Source organism: Myxine glutinosa, chromosome 2 (assembly GCF_964187855.1).
Source record: "Myxine glutinosa chromosome 2, kmMyxGlut1.1, whole genome shotgun sequence".
In the NCBI taxonomy this organism is placed as follows: domain Eukaryota; kingdom Metazoa; phylum Chordata; class Myxini; order Myxiniformes; family Myxinidae; genus Myxine; species Myxine glutinosa.
The window spans coordinates 120,000,460-120,017,608 of record NC_136262.1 but is presented as its reverse complement, the minus strand read 5'-3'; the positions used below and the strand labels follow the sequence as shown (position 1 = coordinate 120,017,608).

The 17,149-nt window shown below is 42.0% G+C and overlaps 1 protein-coding gene across 3 annotated transcripts in view; it reads left to right on the top strand.

The window, feature by feature from the left end:
* The window catches only part of LOC144890651 (uncharacterized), a 71,422-nt gene that overhangs the window by 4,960 nt on the left and 49,313 nt on the right, over window positions 1-17,149 (top strand). For 2 of the 3 annotated variants that reach the window (XM_078771562.1, XM_078771561.1), the window contains exons 2-6: window positions 6,313-6,468; window positions 6,584-6,691; window positions 6,951-6,965; window positions 7,306-7,347; window positions 7,525-7,557. In XM_078771562.1, the coding sequence (XP_078627688.1) occupies window positions 6,420-6,468; window positions 6,584-6,691; window positions 6,951-6,965; window positions 7,306-7,347; window positions 7,525-7,557 (247 nt within the window). In that variant the 5' untranslated portion in view covers window positions 6,313-6,419. The remainder of the gene's footprint in view (window positions 1-6,312; window positions 6,469-6,583; window positions 6,692-6,950; window positions 6,966-7,305; window positions 7,348-7,524; window positions 7,558-17,149) is intronic. The other variant, XM_078771564.1, reaches the window with a different exon arrangement.

The window sequence follows — 17,149 nt, the reverse complement described above, 5'->3', positions numbered from 1 at the left end:
CATTGATTATATTCACCCTGGAGAATGTATTTTAATCAAATCCACATTGATTATATTCACCAAGGAGAATGTATTTTAATCAAATCCACATTGATTATATTCACCATGGAGAATGTATTTTAATCAAATCCACATTGATTATATTCACCATGGAGAGCGTATTTTAATCAAATCCACATTGATTATATTCACCATGGAGAGTGTATTTTAATCAAATCCACATTGATTATATTCACCATGGAGAGTGTATTTTAATCAAATCCACATTGATTATATTCACCATGGAGAGTTTATTTTAATCAAATCCACATTGATTATATTAACCATGGAGAATGTATTTTAATCAAATCCACATTGATTATATTCACCATGGAGAGTGTATTTTAATCAAATCCACATTGATTATATTAACCATGGAGTGTATTTTAATCAAATCCACATTGATCATATTCACCATGGAGAGTGTGTTTTAATCAAATCCACATTGATTGTATTCACCATGGAGAGTGTATTTTAATCAAATCCACATTGATCATATTCACCATGGAGAGTGTGTTTTGATCAAATCCACATTGATTGTATTCACCATGGAGAGTGTATTTTAATCAAATCCACATTGATTATATTCACCATGGAGAGTGTATTTTAATCAAATCCACATTGATTATATTCACCATGGAGAATGTGTTTTAATAAAATCCACATTGATGATATTCACCATGGAGAGTGTATTTTAATCAAATCCACATTGATTATATTCACCATGGAGAGTGTGTTTTAATAAAATCCACATTGATTATATTCACCATGGAGAGCGTATTTTAATCAAATCCACATTGATTATATTTACCATGGAGAATGTATTTTAATCAAATCCACATTGATTATATTCACCATGGAGAGCGTATTTTAATCAAATCCACATTGATTATATTTACCATGGAGAATGTATTTTAATCAAATCCACATTGATTATATTCACCATGGAGAATGTATTTTAATCAAATCCACATTGATTATATTCACCATGGAGAGTGTGTTTTAATCAAATCCACATTGATTATATTCACCATGGACAGTGTGTTTTAATCAAATCCACATTGATTATATTCACCATGGAGAGTGTGTTTTAATCAAATCCACATTGATTATATTCACCATGGAGAGTGTGTTTTAATCAAATCCACATTGATTATATTCATTATGGAGAGCGTATTTTAATCAAATCCACATTGATTATATTCACCATGGAGAGTGTGTTTTAATCAAATCCACATTGATTATATTCACCATGGAGGGTTTATTTTAATCAAATCCACATTGATTATATTAACCATGGAGAATGTATTTTAATCAAATCCACATTGATTATATTAACCATGGAGTGTATTTTAATCAAATCCACATTGATCATATTCACCATGGAGAGTGTGTTTTAATCAAATCCACATTGATTATATTAACCATGGAGTGTATTTTAATCAAATCCACATTGATCACATTCACCATGGAGAGTGTGTTTTAATCAAATCCACATTGATTGTATTCACCATGGAGAGTGTATTTTAATCAAATCCACATTGATCATATTCACCATGGAGAGTGTGTTTTGATCAAATCCACATTGATTGTATTCACCATGGAGAATGTATTTTAATCAAATCCACATTGATTATATTCACCATGGAGAGTGTATTTTAATCAAATCCACATTGATTATATTCACCATGGAGAGTGTGTTTTAATAAAATCCACATTGATTATATTCACCATGGAGAGTGTGTTTTAATAAAATCCACATTGATTATATTCACCATGGAGAGTGTGTTTTAATCAAATCCACATTGATTATATTCACCATGGAGAGTGTGTTTTAATCAAATCCACATTGATTATATTCACCATGGAGAGCGTATTTTAATCAAATCCACATTGATTATAGTTACCATGGAGAGTGTGTTTTAATCAAATCCACATTGATTATATTCACCATGGAGAGCGTATTTTAATCAAATCCACATTGATTATATTTACCATGGAGAATGTATTTTAATCAAATCCACATTGATTATATTCACCATGGAGAATGTATTTTAATCAAATCCACATTGATTATATTCACCATGGAGAGTGTGTTTTAATCAAATCCACATTGATTATATTCACCATGGAGAGTGTGTTTTAATCAAATCCACATTGATTATATTCACCATGGAGAGTGTGTTTTAATCAAATCCACATTGATTATATTCACCATGGAGAGCGTATTTTAATCAAATCCACATTGATTATATTTACCATGGAGAATGTATTTTAATCAAATCCACATTGATTATATTCACCATGGAGAATGTATTTTAATCAAATCCACATTGATTATATTAACCATGGAGACGGTATTTTAATCAAATCCACATTGATTATATTAACCATGGAGAATGTATTTTAATCAAATCCACATTGATTATATTCACCATGGAGAGTGTGTTTTAATCAAATCCACATTGATTATATTCACCATGGAGAGCGTATTTTAATCAAATCCACATTGATTATATTTACCATGGAGAATGTATTTTAATCAAATCCACATTGATTAGATTCACCATGGAGAATGTATTTTAATCAAATCCACATTGATTATATTCACCATGGAGAATGTATTTTAATCAAATCCACATTGATTATATTAACCATGGAGACGGTATTTTAATCAAATCCACATTGATTATATTAACCATGGAGAATGTATTTTAATCAAATCCACATTGATCATATTCACCATGGAGAATGTATTTTAATCAAATCCACATTGATCATGTTCACCATGGAGAGTGTGTTTTAATCAAATCCACATTGATTATGTTCACCATGGAGAGTGTGTTTTAATCAAATCCACATTGATAATATTCACCATGGAGAGTGTGTTTTAATCAAATCCACATTGATTATATTCACCATGGAGAGTGTGTTTTAATCAAATCCACATTGATTATATTCACCATGGAGAGTGTATTTTAATCAAATCCACATTGATCATATTCACCATGGAGTGTATTTTAATCAAATCCACATTGATTATATTCTCTAAGGAGAGTGTATTTTAATCAAATCCACATTGATTATATTCACCATGGAGAGTGTATTTTAATCAAATCCACATTGATTATATTCACCCTGGAGAGTGTATTTTAATCAAATCCACATTGATTATATTCACCATGGAGAGTGTATTTTAATCAAATCCACATTGATTATATTCACCATGGAGAGTGTGTTTTAATCAAATCCACATTGATTATATTCACCATGGAGAGTGTGTTTTAATCAAATCCACAATGATTATATTCACCATGGAGAGTGTGTTTTAATCAAATCCACATTGATTATATTCACCATGGAGAGCGTATTTTAATGAAATCCACATTGATTATATTTACCATGGAGAATGTATTTTAATCAAATCCACATTGATTATATTCACCATGGAGAATGTATTTTAATCAAGTCCACATTGATTATATTCACCATGGAGAATGTATTTTAATCAAATCCACATTGATTATATTAACCATGGAGACGGTATTTTAATCAAATCCACATTGATTATATTAACCATGGAGAATGTATTTTAATCAAATCCACATTGATTATATTTACCATGGAGAATGTATTTTAATCAAATCCACATTGATTATATTCACCATGGAGAATGTATTTTAATCAAATCCACATTGATTATATTCACCATGGAGAATGTATTTTAATCAAATCCACATTGATTATATTAACCATGGAGACGGTATTTTAATCAAATCCACATTGATTATATTAACCATGGAGAATGTATTTTAATCAAATCCACATTGATCATATTCACCATGGAGAATGTATTTTAATCAAATCCACATTGATCATATTCACCATGGAGAGTGTATTTTAATCAAATCCACATTGATCATATTCACCATGGAGAGTGTGTTTTAATCAAATCCACATTGATTATATTCACCATGGAGAGTGTGTTTTAATCAAATCCACATTGATTATATTCACCATGGAGAGTGTGTTTTAATCAAATCCACATTGATTCTATTCACCATGGAGAGTGTGTTTTAATCAAATCCACATTGATTATGTTCACCATGGAGAGTGTATTTTAATCAAATCCACATTGATCATATTCACCATGGAGTGTATTTTAATCAAATCCACATTGATTATATTCACCATGGAGAGTGTGTTTTAATCAAATCCACATTGATTATATTCACCATGGAGAATGTATTTTAATCAAATCCACATTGATTATATTCACCATGGAGAGTGTATTTTAATCAAATCCACATTGATTATATTCACCATAGAGAGCGTATTTTAATCAAATCCACATTGATTATATTCACCATGGAGAGCGTATTTTAATCAAATCCACATTGATTATATTCACCATGGAGAGTGTATTTTAATCAAATCCACATTGATTATATTCACCATGGAGAGTGTATTTTAATCAAATCCACATTGATTATATTCACCATGGAGAGTGTATTTTAATCAAATCCACATTGATTATATTCACCATGGAGAGTGTGTTTTAATCAAATCCACATTGATTATATTCACCATGGAGACTGTATTTTAATCAAATCCACATTGATTATATTCACCATGGAGAGTGTGTTTTAATCAAATCCACATTGATTATATTCACCATGGAGAGTGTATTTTAATCAAATCCACATTGATTATATTCACCATGGAGAGTGTATTTTAATCAAATCCACATTGATTATATTTACCATGGAGAATGTATTTTAATCGTATCCACATTGATTATATTCACCATGGAGAGTGTATTTTAATCAAATCCACATTTATTATCTTCACCATGGAGTGTATTTTAATCATATCCACATTGATTATATTCACCATGGAGAGCGTATTTTAATCAAATCCACATTGATTATATTCACCATGGAGAGTGTATTTTAATCAAATCCACATTGATTATATTCACCATGGAGAGTGTATTTTAATCAAATCCACATTGATTATATTCACCCTGGAGAGTGTATTTTAATCAAATCCACATTGATTATGTTCACCATGGAGAGTGTATTTTAATCAAATCCACATTGATTATATTCACCATGGAGAGCGTATTTTAATCAAATCTACATTGATTTATATTCACCATGGAGAATATATTTTAATCAAATCCACATTGATTATATTCACCATGGAGAGTGTATTTTAATCAAATCCACATTGATTATATTCACCATGGAGAATGTATTTTAATCAAATCCACATTGATTATATTCACCATGGAGAGTGTATTTTAATCAAATCCACATTGATTATATTCACCATGGAGAGTGTATTTTAATCAAATCCACATTGATTATATTCACCATGGAGAGCGTATTTTAATCAAATCCACAGATTATATTCACCATGGAGAATGTATTTTAATCAAATCCACATTGATTATATTCACCATGGAGAGTGTATTTTAATCAAATCCACTGATTATGTTCACCATGGAGAGTGTATTTTAATCAAATCCACTGATTATGTTCACCATGGAGAGTGTATTTTAATCAAATCCACATTGATTATATTCACCATGGAGAGCGTATTTTAATCAAATCCACATTGATTATATTCACCATGGAGAATATATTTTAATCAAATCCACATTGATTATATTCACCATGGAGAGTGTATTTTAATCAAATCCACATTGATTATATTCACCATGGAGAGTGTATTTTAATCAAATCCACTGATTATGTTCACCATGGAGAGTGTATTTTAATCAAATCCACATTGTTTATATTCACCATGGAGAGCGTATTTTAATCAAATCCACATTGATTATATTCACCATGGAGAATGTATTTTAATCAAATCCACATTGATTATATTCACCATGGAGAATGTATTTTAATCAAATCCAAGTGTATTTCATTTGAATTTGTTCACGCTCTTTTATGCCTGATGAATATCACTGCACAAAATGGCGACGTGTCTCATCGTGCAGCTACACATTACTAATGAGGGATGACACAATGCTGTTATCGTGTTACAACACCCTATAACAGACTGTACATCACTGTCACTTGTTTTAAATCGCTGTGATGTAAATTATTTGAAAAACAACTGTGGGAGTCTACATGATCAATCATTGCCCTTGCCATGCTACATATTGATCACAGTTTGATGTTTTCCTGGGTATGAAAGTTTGTGAGTTCAAGGCCTGGTGGGATTAAATGGAGGTGACGGACATCCTGTGTGTCATGGCAGGATAACGCTGAGGGTGCAGACTTTGTGTCAAACTCACCTTTGTCCGTGCCAGTTTCACCTTGAGCCGACATTACCTTCCAAGGCCATCCCAGAGGCATCTCCACAACATGGCGAAGCATCTCATCCTGCTGGCTGCCTCCCTGCTGAGCACTTGTGGTAAAGGATGGAGGGGAAATTTAAAAACAACAATTACAACCTGGTGTTGGGGTTGGGAGAGGGGCAGGGAGTGTGGGGGGCAATTAAAGACAATCCTGACCTTTGATGTCTCCAGTGACAGCTCAGCAGGAACATGTGGTACCTCCTGACCCCAAAACACATCCACAGTACCCAAACATCCACGTCCCAGACCCTGCAGCCTGGCCCGATTTTGTGGATGGAGGTAATTGTTTTTAACTTGTCACTACTTTAACTCACCTGCTCACCAGATCATTTTCTATTCAAGCTCACCAGATCACTGTACTCCAGCTCAGCATTCCCCATCATCAGCACCTCTCATCAACCACGTGTCCGTTAACCGAAGAACTCTTCATCTTCCGTCGCTTCGTTACCTGTGGCTGAACCGATGCACCTAACAGAGTTTCAAGGAATCGCATGATGTGTTCAATTCTTGATTCTCACCTGTGTCTCTGAGTGTGCAGGTTACGATTATAACAGTGAGTTTACACATTTTACGTTCTTCTTTTTTCCTTTTCATTCGTTCCAATTTGTTTGTAAATTTGATCAGATGGGGACAAGTTCTGCTCTTGTAAGTCATTGGTGGGTAGTAAAGGTAAACTAAATGATGTAACAATGTGACCTTTGATGACCTTTAACCCTCGTTCAGTGTCTCATGAACCTTATCAGAAATCTTCCTTTCACATCACAACACACAAACGCATCACTCTCATTTGAACGTCTGATGATGATGGGCAGGGCCCTGACGTTTACAAAATAATATCACATCTAATGAGTTCAAGTGACTACGTGGTGTGTTGTATGTGTGTGCGCACACAGCCTATGACGTCATCACCCAATACCCACCTTACGCCACTCAATGTAAGTTCTAAGGAGCAATCCCTGTGAACATCAATAATCCCAGACATTACACACAATAAGGGATAAAGTCACTTTCTCCAGATTTGTACTCTCCCTTATGATTATAGTAAAAGGTGCTGATAAAATTGGACATGTGGATGGAGTTCAGTGATTGACCTTTTATGCCGTGTATTTCAGTTTACCCTGAACCATTCGACTCGCATGGACAAGGTGTGTACAGTGAAAACACACACACACACACACACACACATACACACACATACATACATGTCGGTCGAAGACCTCAAGGGAAGGAAGAAGAAGAAGAATCAGAGCAACAATGTTTAATAAAATCGATTACAAACACACAGTGTGGAGCAAGGCTCGAGAATGCACCGCCTAACACGCAGCGGGCAATTCCTCAAGACACTCGCTGCAAAATAAGTAAAAAGGCATTTCATTTATAGCAAAATATCAGACAAGAATCTGCGCTAAAGACATAGCAAAACCTGGGCCATAAAGACCCACCTTCCCTCGTCCCTTCCTGAAGAAGGCCAAACTTAGACAAAAAGATGTAAGCATAGGATAGGCTGAGCCTTTTTGGCTCTTTATCTAAACATATCAGACCCGAGCGCAGGCCGAAGAAAATATTCTCATACACTAGGCTAAATGGTAGATGAATGATTGGATACACATGCTGAATACAATAACTATCAAAGGATGTGTAATGTCTATATTTCTTTCCAAGGTTGGTTACATCCTTGATTTAGGAGACATACTAGAAACTACAAAGATATATAATTAATTATTCCCTTCATGAAGGAGGCGTTTGGCGACATGTTTTCCCTGTACGTGGGTCGCGAGCATTTTATCTACTGTCTGGCACATACATTCAAGGACTTGTTTACTGGGCTAAGGATCCACCCTGCACCTCGAGCCTCGAAACCACATTTTATCCACTCGCCTCTGCCTGCAGCTGAGTTCAAATCAGTTTTCAGAAGCACGATATATAATTTCAGATGTTTATGATCAATTGAGTCATGGGGTTTAAACCCTAATGGCTAACAGTTCCTTCCTTTGTCTTTACAAGACAACTCCTTGGAAAGACACCGTATACCTAGTGGTTAGCATCCCAATTAGTCACATGCCAGGCACGACATAGCGTCACGTATGCTCAAAGAGAGATACCGGCCCTAACTGGCCGTCTAACATTCAACGCATAAATTGTTAGCCATAATTCGCGACGACGGCGCCTGGTTAAGAGATTGCTGCCGCCCGGCCGGATTCCGAATCCACCCTCGCAGCGGCGTAGGTGCGACCCAGTTGCCAGCCAGATTTAGGGCCCTCCTTATGCAGGCGTGGTCCTCGCGAATTAGGGCAAACAATCTACGTTCAATGCCATCAAGCCTTGTACATGTGATTGCTGGGTGGTGTAAGTGGTGGTGAGGGTGGTTCTTCCGGATACATGTTTGCCATCCGCTCCTTACTGCTGGCATAATAGCAATAACCTTTAAAAGAACCTACACTTTCTAAATCACAGGTATAATCATCCCAACTAAAATAATCATTATCAGAATCCCAAGCATCAATAGGTTCATCGATTACCCCACATACTCCTTCCTTTTCTGCCAACAACATATCCAAAGCCACTTGATTCTGCATCACCATCGTTCGCATATGCACTAATTCGTTTTCCAATTGTAGTTCTGCGATTCGGGTTTCGTTTCCAATTCGTTCCATTACTAATGCGAGACTATCTATTCGCCAATCATTCATAATACATAAGAGGCGTTAGCCAGTACACGCAAGGGGTTTACCACACAAGTATCACAGTCATCACAAAAATCAATACAGGCATCAGCCAGTTCCCACAAGGGATTTTTCAACACAAGTATCACAGTCATCACAAAAATCAATACAAAATTCTGAAGCGCCGGTCACATCTGCCTTGTTGAAGGACCCATTCAGGTCGACGGCCTCTATGGTCAAGATCATGGTCTTCCGACGGCGGTTTCTTCATTGTCCATCCTGAAAAATACTTTCTTACACACACCATGATCAAATTCCTAGCCCCCCGTCCCACCAATTGGCATTTAGTTACCTTATCTCTCAGATGGTTGGCTTATTCATAGCCGCATTTCCTGTGTCGTGTCTGGAAATTTGAATGCCATATTTACTTTCACCAATTTCCGAAAATACCTTCCTTTTAATCATCTTCCCTACATCTAATAATACATGATTTACCAACCATCTCCCCCCCAGTGCAAGCCAACCCCTTGTATCACCTTCTTATCACGAAACAACAGTCCATAACTAACCACTTTCCTTTATTTCCTGTCTTTTCCATTAACTTTTATAACCTTTTCCTCCACTTTCTCATCAATTCCTGCAGTCACCTGTCATTGACAAATAATCCATCTGATTCGACTTTCCACTCCAATCATCTTTGCACTTTCCATGACCTTCTTCACACTTCCTTTTAAACCTTTTCTTCAGACACAACCCACATGAGTTATGAATACAATTTCCCCTTTCAGGCACGTGTCTAGCCACTCACAAAGTGTCCATAAGACAACGTCATCATATTTCACACCTCAGCTCTCGAGACCACCCAGGGGTCCCTTGAGAGATGCATCCTAATGTTAATCAGTTCTCGAGAGCTCAATTTTGAACAGGGGTAAAACCAGCAATACTCAATTCTGCCAAGCAAGAGGCCAGAGCAGTATCACTCCCTCTTCCCTCTGCCCACCATAACTGGCAGACAGACAATGGCGAGCCATAAGCCCCAAAATGACATTGCACGAACCCTTTCAATATCTGTCTAAACCTACTGCCATTTAACGACGCTTCCCAGATGACGGCTCCCATACACTATTCTGGCACAAAATTGTTGCATCCCACAGATGCCACGATTATTTGAACAAATTCATTTTCCTAATCCACCCTTTCAATTTTCATTTCAATTTAAAGTCAATCCAATGTCCTCTAATACCTCTCTTAGCATCCCATGCACCTGTTGCAGACACCTGTTTTAGCCTCTGGCCCCAGATAACTCTCTGCCGGTAGACCTTAACGGTTTGGTCGCCATATGCATATGTCTCCGTGTTCGCCCATGCCCTCGTGTCCCCCCACTTGAGGCGTGACGCGGCAGGTGCAGTGCTGGCAAAGCGGTATATTAAACTAAGTGTGATTGCCACCCCTAACAGGCGGTGGTGCAGCATCCTCGATCTGTGGTGGTGCGTTTGAGGTGTCTGTGTTTGTGGGTATGGCCAACTTACAATGTGTGGCATGTACCCAGGACGACTTGCCCTCACAAAACACCGCTGTTGGTGTGATCAGAAGAACTTGGTATGGCCCCGTCCACCTTGGTTCGAGCTCAGTCTTACGGGTGAAATGCTTCACCAGCACGTAATCTCCTGCCTCGAAGGTGTGGATAGGCTTGCTTGCTGGCTCCGGCAGGGCCTCCCGAACGCGTTCATGTATGCTGCGCGCCACATGGGAGAGACCTATGCAAAACTTTAAAAGCATGTCATCCATGATAGGTAATTCAAGGGCTGCCATATCCACTGGCGCCGATACCGGCAAACTCATGGGCCGACCCATTAATATCTCGTGCGGAGAGAGACCAGTGGTGCGCCCTGGAGTAGAGCGCACGCTCATTAACGCTAGCGGAAGGGCCTCCGGCCACTTGAGGCCTGTCTCGTCGCAAATCTTTGCCAACTTACCTTTCAGTGTGCCATTCGTTCGTTCTACAAGTCCCGCCGATTGCGGGTAGTAAACACAGTGGAACGACTGTATCACTCCCAAGGCCTTTAACACGGCTTTAATGACGTCACCTGTGAAGTGCCCGCCCTGATCGGATGACACTTTCTGCGGGACACTGAATCGACATATAAAGTGCCGCAAAAGGCACTTGGCCACCGTTATAGCGTCAGCCCTGACGCATGGGTAGGCCTCCACCCACTTGGTGAACATGTCCACCACTACCAATACATGCTTAAAGGACATACAAGGCGGTAAATTGAAAAAATCGAACTGGATATGACAGAACGGCCCGACGGGAGCCGGGTGACCCACGTTGTGGTGGCGTCTGGGGGGTGCCCCCCTATTATGCCGTTGACATATAGCGCACGAGCGACAGACCATGGTAACCACAGTCGAAAGGCCTGGTGCTGCCCAGGTGGAAGTGACCTGCCTCATCACCCCCCTATGGCACACATGGCCATTTTGATGCGCCATGCGTGCCAACCATGGCAATAAAGCTCGCGGTGCCACGGGTTTGTCATTAATCGTCCACATTTGTCCTTCCGCGGGGCGCTGAGCTCCCAATTTAATCCAATCTTGATGTTCTACGTTTGAGGCCGCGGCTTGTAATTGTATTACATCGAACTCTGTAGGTGCGGATGTCGGAACGTCTGTCTGGGCGGTCGCTTTAGCGCCCTGTTTGCGCGTAACTACTGGCATATTATACCCAATCTGTTGGTTTGCCGCTTGTGCTGCTGCTTCGTCGGCTCGGGCGTTTCCACGGGCCACAGCGTCGTCTGTACGCTGGTGACCTCGGCATTTAACTACAGCTATTTCACGTGGAAGCATAATACTATGAAGCAGATTACGCACTAAGTCCCCATTTTTGATGAGTGCTCCCGCTGAAGTGAGGAACCCTCTCATTTTCCATATGGCCCCTTTGTCGTGGACCACTCCGTGTGCGTATGCCGAGTCTGTATAAATTGTCACTGCTTTTTCCTCGCTTACTTCGCACGCTCTCGTGAGTGCGTACAGTTCAGCTTGTTGTGCTGACCAGGTGGGCGGGAGGCGGCCGCTTTCGACCGTCTCCGTATCCGAGCATACTGCGTACCCAGATAACAGGGATCCGTCCCAAGCCCGTTTGGCTGAACCATCGACGTAATAGGTGTGATCGGCTTCCTGTAGCGGTGTGTCCTGTAAGTCAGGCCTTACTGTTGATATTAACTGCACCACGTCCGTACAAACGTGCGGGATTCCCTCCTCCTTTGTTGGCAAAAGTGTCGCTGGGTTAAGAACGGTACACCGCATCACCGTCACGTTGGGTGCCATAATTAATGCCATTTCGTATTGCATCAGTCGAGTGGCTGTGAAATGCTGTGTGTTTCGCTGTTGTAGTAGTGTATGGACGCAATGCGGTACCTGTAAAAGGACAGCATGTCCCATTACTATGTCGGCCGTCCACTCAACTGCGTATCGGGCAGCCGCCACGGCTTGTAAACACAGCGGAAAGCCTTGTTCTACCGCATCAAGCTTTTTGCTGAAATAGGCTACCGGACGTTCCTTATCTCCATGAGTCTGAGTTAACACGGATTGCGCGAATCCCCCTACTGCATAGGTGAAAAGTGTGAAGGCCTTTTTATAATCGGGAAGGCCCAAGGTTGGGGCCGTTACCAGGGCTCGTTTGAGCCCTTCGTAGCAGCGTATTCGATTGTCCGTCCAGTTCACCATCCGTGGCTGGTCGTTTTTCGTCGCCTCATACAGAGGTTTTGCTAATAACGCATAGTCAATTATCCATGTACGACAATACCCTGCCATTCCCAAAAATCGCAACACCTCCCTTTGTGTACGAGGCAACGGGGTTTCCATGATGGCAGTGACCCGGCTCGCGTTGAGCTCGCGTCTCCCATGCGAAATCGCGTGTCCCAAGTATGTAACTATTTCCCGCACAAATTGCAATTTTTCCCGGCCTACTTTGTGGCCTTTCTCAGCTAGCGCATTTAACAGCGCTAGTGAATCCGTCTCGCAGGCTGCCTTGGATGGAGAGCAGATTAATAAGTTGTCGATGTACTGCAACAGCACCGAGCCGCCTTCCAATTGGACATCTGCGAGATCGCGGTGCAGCGCTCGTGAAAACAAGGTGGGGCTATTTGCGAAACCCTGCGGAAGCACTGTCCAGGTGAATTGTCTCCCCCGGAAGGTGAAAGCGAAGAGATACTGGGACTCTGGAGCTATTGGCACTGAAAAGAAGGCGGAACACAAGTCTATGACTGTAAAATGTGTAGCATCTGGCGGAATGGAAGTCATCAAAACTTCTGCATTTGGTACAACCGGATGAATACCCTGAATTATTTTATTAATCTCTCGCAAATCCTGCACAAATCGCCACTTTCCTGTCATTGGTTTTGGCACTGGGAAAATGGGGGAGTTACATGGGCTGTTGGTTTCGATTATTATTCCTTGCTGCACGAGCGATTCTATCACCGGAAAAATGCCTGCGTCGGCCTCGTGCCGAAGTGGGTACTGCCGAATGTGTGGTAAAGGTAACCCTTCTTTAATTGGAATCACCAACGGAGGTGCATTCCTAATGCGCCCTACTTCATTCTCGTGTTGCGCCCATAGTGACGGAGTGACGGTGTTGAGCAATCCATCGGAGTCCCCTGGAGTCGTGGGGACCGCCCTGACCATATGTGCCGCTTTGGGTGGCAGTTCCACCATCTCAAATCGAACTCGTCTGTCCTGAGGTGCCAAATTAATTATGAACCCTTCATTGTTGTCCAACACATGGACCGTTCGGTGTTCAACATTGTATCGACGCCTTACTGGCGTTTTCCGCAGTCGGTCCATCATCCATCCAATGCTCTCGGATGGCCATCCTCTGGCGGTGCTAAGGGTAACATGCGCTACCATCCCCTCGGGGTACTTAGCCTTTGATCTCTGGCGTGGCGACAAGGTTACCGTAATCCCAATGCCCTCTCGGCCAATCCATATGTGTGATAATTGAAGATCAGAGGTTTCCCCTAAAGCTGCCGCAACCATGTCTAAATAATAATCATCGCTCCCAGTCGCGTCATAACATGCGGTGCAATGCGGCGGATTATATTTCAATTTTGTGGCTATGTGGTGTTCTTCTAGCCAATCACGAATTTCTTGCGTTTGCGCGCCAATCGTGTCGATCACATGAGTCCATGTTGCTAAAGCCCCTTCCTCCAACCGCCACCAATACACGGTGGGGCTGGCGCGCTGCAATGCCATCATTAACAAATCGCGGTTCGATTCTCTGACGTCGACGTATACACCTTCTTTGGTGCACGCAATGTTACAACCTAATCGACACAGCAAATCCCGTCCTAGTAAATTAGTTGGGGCAGTAGTGGTCATGAGAAATGCATGCTTAGCTTCTAGCGGTCCGAACATTACTCGGGCCTCTTTTGATACGGGGAGAACTTCTAATTTTCCTGAAACGCCCTGGATTTGGACGCTTTTGTGTGTCGGTTTCAAAGTAGGTAGTTGTCCCTTATTGATACAACTGCGAGTCGCACCAGTATCCACTAAGAATTTTAGTGGTTGTCCATTTACATCTAACGTCAAGGTCGGTTCCTCATCTGGGGTCATTGTTATCAATGGACATTCCTTTGGCGGCCCGCATTCGTCCCGTCAATAGGCGTTTCCATATGACGGCCCTTGCTGTCCCTGGGGTCCTCGTGGTCCCCTTGGATAATTTGGACAATCCCGTCTCCAGTGGCCCATCTGTCCACATTCAAAACATGCCCCTCTCCCTGGGGGTCCCTGTCCTGGACCCCCCTGTTGGTTTGGCCTTCGCCCCCCTTTGTAGGGAGGTGGGCGCCCTTGCCCTCCCCTCGGCATTTGTTGGACTGGGGCACAAGGCCCGTATGGCATGCCCGAATTGGGGGTAACCCATGGGGTGGGGCCCATATTGGAGGGTCCCCATTGCGGTGCCCATCCTGGCATGGGTGTTTGTGGTGACCAATAGGCCGGTGGGGGACCTAGCACAGAACATGGTGGAGCAGCCCACTGGGGTTGTTGGGGTTGTCTCCACGTCTGATTCCCTGGCCCACTAGGCCCTTGTTGTGGTCCCCGGGGTACTTGCATCACAGCTGCCTGCAGTGCCGGACCGAGTGTCTCGTCATCACTTGACTCACTCTCACTGTCACTTCCCATTATTTTTGCCCCCTTTTGTTTCTTCTTGCTCCCCATTGTTCTTGTTGTTTGTTGCTGGGCCAATTTTTCCCTTACTAACATCTGCAACATTTCTTCTTTAATTTCCTTTTTTTCCTCCGAAGAGGAGCCCGGACATTGTTCGAGTTTTGTACATAATTCATTGGTCCCCATTCCTTTCCAACCGAAAAGGACGGCATGCACTTGTTTTTTTAATGCGGGCCGAAGCCCTTCTACTAGGTAATTGTTCACCAGGGGAGCGGGTAGGTCCTCGACTTGGATTAATCCTAACCCGCCCCATCGAGCTATCGCTTTTTCTATTCTCTCTCGGTAATCGCCGATAGTCTCTCCTGCTTTCTGTTTTATGTTCCCAATTTTTCCCCAATCTGGCCCTCCAGGTGGCGCGAGCGCATTGCCAATGTTGGTCAGGAGATGATTTTTCAAAATGACCCAATCGTTTCCGGTCATGGGTGGATTCTGAGCCATGGGGTCATCTATTGGCCATAATGAAAGGGTTTTAGCCTTTACCCATACCTTTGGTGGCAATATAGATGCTCCCAAATGACAAATATCTCTCCAATCTGGGGCATCCTCTGTAATCCAGTGACGGAGCAATATTACTATATCCGAAGGTTGGTCGATCAACATTTCCTGAACCATCTTTTGCATGGCCGTTAAATCAGATTCTTTCCAAGGCACACGTTCCCTTACTGCCACGCCGTTTGCGTCTATTCCCACGCATCGCATGGGGAACACTCCCTTTGTTTCTATCGCACGTTGCACTGGTGCCCGATACTCCACTAGTGAAGGGTAAACTTTCTGACCTGGACCTATCGGGGGTGGAAACCCCGGGGTGTCTGTGCCGCTATCTCCATCGTCCTCGACTTGAGGGGCTGATGGTTGTGGGGTCTTTTGAACTTTAGGGGGTCTCCCATTTGTTTCCCCTATAGCGCCCTGGTGTCGGGTACGTGCCTTAGATCCTGGGACTGGACCATGGGGGGGGGGGGGGTAGGAAACAGGGATTTCATCTTCCTCATCCTGTTCCTTCTCATCGGAATTAATCCGGGCTACCATTAGCCTCTGACTTGTCTGCGCTGCGAGCGCCTTCATCTGTTTACCCTGCTTCTTTGGACCCTGTTTGCGCTCATCTTGGTATTTGCCCAACTCTCCTCGCAAACTCGCTTGTCTGGAGGCTGCCTGTCTCTTCAAGGCCTCCACCTTCCACCAACTATAGACCTTCCATGAATCAGGTGGGAGTCTCTTCTTCTTCTTCTCTAGGGCATCTAAAGCCCCATATAGCACATCTAACCTGTCTATTGCAAATGACCCTTCCTCTGGCCAAGGCGTATTCAAACCCTCGGTCAATATAGTCCATGCCTTGCTCGGTTGCAAAGCAGCATACCCATAATCTCTTTTCATGTAAAACGCTGGAGTGTTCTTCAACGGCTCTCCCTCCTTTCCTACCTTATTACCCATTCTTCCTACCTTCTTGGGTTAATCCCTCCTGGTAGTCCTAAGATCGGGTCGCCCCCCGATCCCTAGCCTTAAACGCAGTTCTCACGCCGGAGTAACTTAACACCTATTATCTATCTCCCACATATGGGTCTACCTGCTTCCCACGCAGGAAGCTTACCTGAGGGATATCCCTCCTTATCTCGGGCGCCCTGTATAATCGATTCGTTACCCACTGCTGCTCTGGTTTAAACTAAATATGGTTCGGAATACAAGCCAGGTAGTACAGCCGACAGAGGTCCACACGTCCAAAGCAAGGCAGGAGGCTTCAATTTCGATGTGCAAAAATGCTTACCCAAATTTGATGCCGGCAGGCCTCCTTCCCGACCTGGAACGTGAGGGTCCACCTCGTCTGCACACTTGGATGATCCCACTTCTGACACCAGAATTG